General features: G+C 46.0%; 1 protein-coding gene across 1 annotated transcript; it reads left to right on the top strand.

The window, feature by feature from the left end:
- The first annotated feature begins 740 nt into the window (after nt 1–740).
- Nucleotides 741–7,853, top strand: gpr61 (G protein-coupled receptor 61). Its single transcript, XM_056384492.1, has 2 exons — nt 741–1,572; nt 3,574–7,853. The coding sequence occupies exon 2, from the start codon at nt 3,808–3,810 to the stop codon at nt 5,230–5,232; it is 1,425 nt and encodes a 474-aa protein (XP_056240467.1). The 5' UTR covers nt 741–1,572; nt 3,574–3,807; the 3' UTR covers nt 5,233–7,853.
- Nucleotides 7,854–8,229: the final 376 nt, after the last annotated feature.

Genomic DNA, 8,229 nt, shown 5'->3' with positions numbered 1-8,229 from the left:
GTGATTATAGATTAAAAAGTGTGTGTGAAATTTCAAGATACCCCACACGAAGACATGGAAAGACTGAGGTATTATTCACCTTTTTAATTCAAAATCTAATTGCAAACAGTTTGCAACCTTGATTCTATCAGTCCAGTTAAGCTTTATTATGTTGTTGTGACACTTATTTACATTGTCACATAATATGGTGATTATTTTTCAACTATTCAATTAGTCTATGACATATCCAAAAACCAAAGTTTCACCCTTGTTTTGTCCAACCGCCCAAAACCCAAAGACATTCTATCTAAAATAATACGAACACAAACATTTGCTTGTTTTGCTCGATTAAACACTTGTAACGATTCCAGTCAATTTTCTGCCACGAATCAACTAATTGATTGATGGACTGATTGTTTCAGCTCTACTGTGTTTTTATTCTTCTCTGTAGACTGTGTGACTTTACATTGTGTGCTGCTTGTTTGTGTTGTTCTCAGGTCTAACAGGTTAAATATGCAGCTGGAGTCAAGACATAGTAGAGATCTAAACCTCTGAATTGCACAATCCAAAGGTTCCTTCATCTCACACACTCCAGCGGTAAACAAACTCATTCCTCGGGGCAGGACTAAGTAAGTGTAATATGTATGTTGTGTGGGCCGTGCTTTAGTAAATGTTAATCTCAGCTCATTAACATTAACCACTGGGATTCATTTCCTCTCCGTGAATCAACAATCCAGCCTTGTGAGAGGGCTTTTGCCGGATTGTGCATCGGGGGGAGATCTTGGCGAGCTGAGCGTGAGGAGACAGAGAATTAGAGAAATGCTGATCCTGTGGCTAAAGGTGATTTTCTCTCCTAACTGTCGAGTACTCCTGCGCCTGTTAGTGGCACCTGATGTGAGCTGCGGTGAGATTAGCTGAATGTGTGAAAAGCAGCGCGGTCCCTCCATGTGGAGCCCAGGAGGCTGCGAGGCACTAAGACCCAGTGGAGAGCAGGGGAGGCTGGGTGCCGCCTGTTCACCCGCCGCCTGCCTGTCTGCTCTGCACGGCTCTGCAGTTGCCCTGGGCACATGTCGGAGCCGGTGTGTATGAAAGTGTGTGAGGTGGGAGAGCGTGTGTGTGTGTGTGTGTGTGTGTGTGTGTCCACCACTTGTGCATCACAAGCTGGAAGACAGGACCCCTGTTTTCTCTTTTTATTTTTGGTTCACCCTCCTGCTCCTGCTCTGCCTCTCCACCTGGATGGAAGACCTGACTAGAGGAGAGCTGAGAGGAGGGAGGTGCGCGTCGTGTGTTTGCAGGGATGGGGAGGTGGGCGGTCGGAGTGATGACGAGATGAAAGGGGCCAGGTGAGGAGGAGACACAGGAGCGCCCCTCTTCTCTCTCCCCTTTCTCTCTCTCTCTCCTCCCTCTCTCTCCCTGTGACGTAGTCAGTGTGCGTGTGTGTGTGTGTGTGTTTGCTGTGTGTGTGGTAGAGAGAGAGAGAGAGAGAGAGAGAGAGAGAGAGAGAGAGAGAGAGAGAGAGAGAGCGAAACAGGTCGGCTTTCCTTCAGCAGACTGTGAACCTGCACAGGAGGAAGCAGCCCTCTCCAGACTGAGGTATGTCACCGACTTATCATCACACACATCTCCACTCGTACCTGCCCTGTTACCGGACTGTGGGGAGAAGTGTGTGTTGTTGTTGCTTTGTTTTTGTTTTTTTTGTTTGTTTTGTTTTGGGGGGGAGGGGGGGAGGGGGACGGAGTAGGGGTGGGGGGTGGGTGGGGGAGTTGAAGTTAGGATGCTGGAAAGGTGGCACAGGGTAAAATCTGACTCAAGGGGTAGTGTCTTTTTCTCATCACAACACACATCACATTATCTTTGCGTAACTCTCTGCAAACAGATGCCTCAGTTTATGTGTTAATCACTTGCATGTTGCTGCCGAGGAGTGAAAGTGCTTTGTAATGAAAGGGACGCTTGAACAACAGGCTAGTTTTCTCCACGCAGTAAACACCGTGTCATGTGCATATGATAGGGTCATATGGTTTCCAGCTGGCAGCCGGAGAGATTCTGCTGCAACCTTATATCCTAGCTTTGTGTGAATTCTTTGGGCTTTTTCTGAGGCGGCGTTCGACTAGAAACTGTACTACTTTCATTGATTTGATTGCATTAAATAGTCTGTGCAGCATGTGAGCACCCCCCCCCCCCCCCCCTTTTACTGTTTTAATAGTTCTGTTTATCTGGTTTTGACAGGATAAAATTGACCATTTTCAAACAGCTACTGGGCACATTTATCTAATTTAGTTATTCCTGTGTGATAAAACATCCTGTGAGCGATTAAACTATTTCACTTCGGGGACTTGTGGTGATAATGTGTTTCATTTGCAGCACATTTTTTAAATTTCGGTGGTCCTCGGAGTGCTACAGTCCACGCTGAATCACAGTAAGAATCACCTGAGGGTCGCCCCGCAGTTGTTGCTACATCACAGCTCAGGCGTCGTTTACAGATTATTTAATTGGGCTGAAGGTGACTGTAACCCTTTGACCTATTCGGCAAAGGCCACCTACTTACACCTGCGTCTGTCAGGTGATTGTTGTGCTTGATGTGCGTATGTGGGCAGGAAAAAAGAACAGGTGTCTTGCAGGGATGAAGCCTGTCACACTTGTGAAATGGAAAACTTGCCCATGCAGGTGTGCAGCATATGGAAATGTACCAAAGGCTTAGTGCTCGCTCCACGGCTTTTACAGTGTGTGGGGTTGTGTCCAGGTGAGGTTATGACAGTAAACAGCGCAGGACCTCTTGACTACTCCTCTGGCCACACAAATACCTTTTCACACTGCTGAATGAGCTCCGCCACCATTCATCAGAAATGGAGCTACATTAAGAAGATATCCATATCTGCACCATCATTCAGTTTTTAAAATGTGTTTTCTTATAAATTATAAAGTCATAGGAAGCTTCACATTTTATATTTTTCATTTTAAGATTATAATCATATGAAAAATGTTTATTGATCTTTTCCTCCCATCACTCCAGACAGCAGGAAGCTCTGTAGTGCTGAGTTTCGCAGTTTGTTCACTTCTTGACTCCGTAAGGGGGGGGGGGACATATGGTCCACTCTGTGCTTTTAGCTTCTCCCAGGGGCACCGGCTGCCCTCAAATCACACATCTGAGGATGCAGATGTCAAATATGTGGTAAATTATGACCCTAGCTACAAGTGAGCACAGACTCAAGTCCGACTGCTTTACAGCCATGGCACACGAGTAATACGGCCCAGCTTGTACGTGTCAGATCACAGACAGAGACTTGCTTTTGGTATTTTCATCAGCATTAGAATAGACTGATGGTTTTTAAGGATTTCCTCTCCAACATGGATGACAGATGTATGAAGCTGTCAAATTTCCAGATGACATTATTCTAGCCTATCTTTTAGCAAGGTTTTGGTAATGTAATGTTCTGTCGTGTAATATTCTTTCAAATCTAACCTGTAGTAATGCCATGAACTAGCATTAGAAAACTAGTATCAGTATTAATATTAAGTGCATGTTGTGAGTCTGTTTTGAAATGTTCATCTTCACCAGTGTCTGCTTTTAAAACAGGATTCTCTCCTTTATTTCAGGTATTTTCAACTGAAGGTCATCCTGGAGAGAGACTCTTCAAAGAATCGAGTGAAAGCTCCTGCGACTGTCTGCAGAGCTCTGGGCTGAAGTCTCCAGGGGTCAGGGCCTGCACAGCTCCTGCTGCCATGACAGACACCACCGCCTGAGCTTCTCAGTGACACCCTACGACAGGGGAGGATGGGTGATGGGCCTGTGAAATTCAGCAGACTCTCTCCTCCTTATGCCATCCTCTCATGGAGCATCCTGTCACACCGAGCCCCTCCTGGAACACTTCTCTCTCCGGCCTCCCCACTTTTCCGGCCTCACTGCACCCGAATATCTCTAACGTGACCCTGCCCATCACGAGCAGCCGAGGTGGGGTGAATCTGAACCAGTCCCTGGCGCTGTGTGCTATGCTCATCATGGATGTGCTGGCAGTGGTGGGGAATTTGGCCGTGATGATTGTCATCACCAAAACGCCGCAGCTGCACAAATTTGCCTTCGTGTTCCACCTCTGTCTGGTGGACCTGCTGGCAGCGCTAGTGTTGATGCCTCTGGGGATGCTGTCAGACCGAATCCTGGTGGACGAGGCGCTGTGTCGGAGCTACCTCTGCTTGAGTGTGTGTCTAGTGAGTGCCGCCATCCTCACCATCTGTGCCATCAACGTGGAGCGCTACTACTACATCGTCCATCCCATGCGTCACGAGGTGAAGATGACGGTGCGGGTGGTGGTGATGGTAGTGGTGGGAATCTGGATTAAAGCTGTTGTCATGTCAGTGCTACCTCTCCTGGGATGGCTGCTCCAGGGGAACCAGGGTCCGGGGACTCCCTCTGTCCTCATTCCTGGGCAGAGACAGTGCTCTCTCCACTGGACGGGAGGCAGGACCACACGCCTGCTTTTCATGGTCTTCTTTACATTTATTTATTTTCTGTGCCCTGTGATGATCATTCTGGTGGTCTACTGCAACATGTTCAAAGTGGCGCGAGTAGCAGCCATGCAGCACGGTCCCCTCCCCACCTGGATGGACACGCCACGACAACGTTCAGAGTCCATCAGCAGCCACTCCACCATGGCGGCCAGCCTCGGAGGGACTGGTGCCCGCGCCACCCCTCAGAGGACCTTCAGCGGCGGGAAGGCCGCAGTGGTCCTGGTGGCAGTGGGGGGCCAGTTCCTCTGCTGCTGGCTGCCATATTTCTCCTTCCACCTCTACTCGGCCGTGGTGTCTACCTCTCCCGCCTCGCTGGCCCAACTGGAGGACGTGGTCACGTGGATTGGCTATTTCTGCTTCACCTCCAACCCCTTCTTCTACGGCTGCCTGAACCGGCAGATTCGCCAGGAGCTGGGCCGCCACCTGGCTTGCCTCTTTAAGCGGGCAGGGCCCAGTGAAGGGGAGCAGCTGCCCAGCCGCGAGGCCTCTATTGAGGAGAACTTTTTGCAGTTCCTTCAAGGCACTGGATGCAATCTGGAGCCCTGCAACTCTCACAGCAGAGCCAGCCCGGAGGCAGCAGAGACTGAGGCCCTTCAGGAGTCAGCTGTTCAGCAGAACATGCCAGCTGACTTCCACATCCCAGGGCAGATCCTTGAGGAGACCTCAGAGTTCATACAGCGGCAACAGCTGAAGAATGAACTCCATGTATCAGAGAACGAGAACTGCTACAAAACTGTACCAGAGCTGTAGCTACCTCTCACGTACTGTCTCTTTTGCCATCCAATAATCCAAGAAATATACTTAGTTTTATTCATATTTTCTAAAATGTGTTGAATTAAAACATCTCTGTTTGTGCTACAACAGTGCTTTTAAGCTAAAAATCCAGTGAACTGCAAAACATGGTACGGTTATGTAGCTTTTCAGAGAAGGACAGAGCTGAATATATTGTGTGCGTCATCTCATTCATATCCCCAATGGCCATAATACTGCAGCATTACATGTTGCGAGAGACATACAGTATCAGGCTGTTTTCTGTGTGATGTCAGCAGATGGACACTAAACCCTTGCTGCGATAACCACGGTTCAGTGAAGTGACAAAGATCTCATAGACAGAAGTGGTGAAACTCTGAGGGAGCAAAGCTTCAGGGGAAACAAAGTTTTCACAGTTAATGAAAAAACTATACGAGCCAAGATTTTAAACGTTCAGCGAAATGCATTCCGTCATTCATTCACTTATTAAAATTCGGGTTCCTCATCAGACATAAAGCAATAATGTACACAATACACTTAGTCATGACATATCATCACTTCTCCATCAGACATATTGTCTTTCCTTCTGCCTTCTCCTCCTCTGCTTTCAGTTTTAATTCAACTAAAGTGCTAAACATGGCCTCACTTTAGTTCTTTGAGCCCCTTGACAATCAGTTCATATTACAACAGGTTCTCTTTGACCAAACAGATGTGTTATCACTGATTTAACTTACAATCTACTCATAAAAAAAACATCCCGCCGCCCGTCTACTTAGGTCCTAGTTCACCTCCAACAAAGTGTTATTTTACAGAAGTGAAATGAAGAAAACGACGAGGTGGTAAAAGGATGTCATTATTGTAGCTCTCGCTGCCAGTTGCTCATGAATTTGTTTGTTAAAGTAAAGGATCTGTTCTCATCATGTGTTCATCAGTATAAAGGAGAGAATATTCAGAGCCATTTAAAAAAAAAAAAAGTCTCTCCATTTGAAATATTCATTGTGTTGAAAAGGATCATTTCACAGCTGGCTCTGCTGGTGGTATTTATAATAAACAGGCTGACACACCAGTGTATTTTTAACCATTTTCCAGGAAAATTATTATCATGTTTATCTGTTCTTAGTCTTGTGATTATCACCTCCTCACCAAAATCATCTCACATTGCTAGACTCGTGATTACACCCCCCCCCCCCTTCCGCTCAAAGAAAAACATTGTGACTGGTTTGATTTGTACGACGGTGACGGTGTTAAGGATTAATCTTTGTAAAAACATCGGCTACAGCACATTAAAACTGTCAGTTTGTTGAAACAAGGCTGGATGCGGACAGTTTCGGACGCCTCGACCGGTCCACGCTTCACCCCCGTGATGCCTGCGCTGTTTACAGGAAAACACAGGAGCAGTGTGAGTGCTCTTGTGTTTGTGCTGTAAACAACCAGGCTTGTTGTGGCTACAACAGCGGGGCAGGTGTGACAGTGCTTACATACGGCAAGATTTGCCTTTGGCCTCATTTAGCGACAAAAGGAAGACACTGGTGACACTTCCTCTGATCTCAGGTGGAATACAGTTTGCACAAGTCACACAAGCAGTGACAAACGTTCCAAAGAAAATAATTACAAGGCACAGATCTCTTACAAAACTCTCTTTTTATACTTGCTCTTTCTTGCTGCCTTCATCTATTTTGGACTGCCTCACACTGGACTGTTGGTATGATCACAAGACACTCGACACAAGGCGTACAGGGAAGGTTCATATTTTGCTGGGAGTCAGAACAAAAAAAGGTCCCTTTGTCAGGGGGAGACATAACGTTCTTAATTTTCCTGCGATATGACTTTGTTACTGACTGTTTTTCCAGAAGGGGTCGTCGTGTCATCTTGATTTAAAAAGTGTTTCTTTTGTGTCAAAAGTAGGTGCAGTAATGTTCGGCCCCACATTTAGTTGGACGTTAAGTCAAGCAAAACAAGGAGCACAAGACAAAATCACTGCCATAATCATCAATGTTCTACAGTATGTATATATTTTTAATTCATTATTATTAGTAGTATTTAAACTACAAAATATAAAACCATAACAATTATTCATATACAATGTTTTATAACGAAATAACATAAAACTGCCCTGATTTATTTCACCAGCGTCCATGAACAAAGGGTTTCATTTCTTTAGAGAATCTGAGATCTTCCTCATTGAGCATTGTTGATCAGCTCCTCTTTATGGTACAATGTTGTGATAAATTCAGTGACATTTCACACAGCGTACATCAATCCACCATTCAATCAGCTGGATTTCCGTTTCCGTAGCAGCGAAAATTGCCCCGACCAATCTGATTACACACTTAAAGCTGTTTTCTTTCTGTTGATGACCAGGGCAGAGAAATAAACCGTGTTGAAGGTGAATGGAGGATAATATTCCCAGCTTCAGGAATATTCGTAAATGCAGTTTTGTTTGTCGTAACTCATTGATATGGTTGATATGTTCCTTTTCCTCTCTGTATCTCTTTTTGTACCTGAGCTGAAGAGACTGTTCGGATTCTTCGTTATTAGGGTCTGTTTTTTCCCTCCTTGTTAAGATTTCCCTGTGTATCAGTTACACATCAGTTGAAATGATTAAAAACGCTGCAAGAAGATTAACTTGAGTGTGTCGTGGCTGATGTCTGTCGAACTTACCCGACGTTTTCAGATCAATAACCCCATCACATGATCAGTCCCGTCAATCATCTCTTTCCCTCTCATGCCCTCTAGCTGCCTCCTCCTCCTGGCCTCTGTGTGTGTGTGTGTGTGTGTGTGTGTGTGGTGCTGCATCACAGAGGTGAAATGAAGCACTAAGAACAGGATAAAAGAGGAGTGACATTTGGAGGAAGGCAGGATGCTGGAGCCCGTCATCTGGGAGACGTTGTGAACGACACTGTGAGACCCGAGAACCAAACTAACCTACAGCCACTGACACTGACCACACTCACGTTTCAATGAGCGTACTGATGAGCTGAATCCAAGCTATTATCC

This window comes from Seriola aureovittata, chromosome 9 (assembly GCF_021018895.1).
Source record: "Seriola aureovittata isolate HTS-2021-v1 ecotype China chromosome 9, ASM2101889v1, whole genome shotgun sequence".
NCBI lineage: Eukaryota > Metazoa > Chordata > Actinopteri > Carangiformes > Carangidae > Seriola > Seriola aureovittata.
Note: the sequence above shows the minus strand (reverse complement) of the source record. Positions and strands in the feature narration are given on the sequence as shown.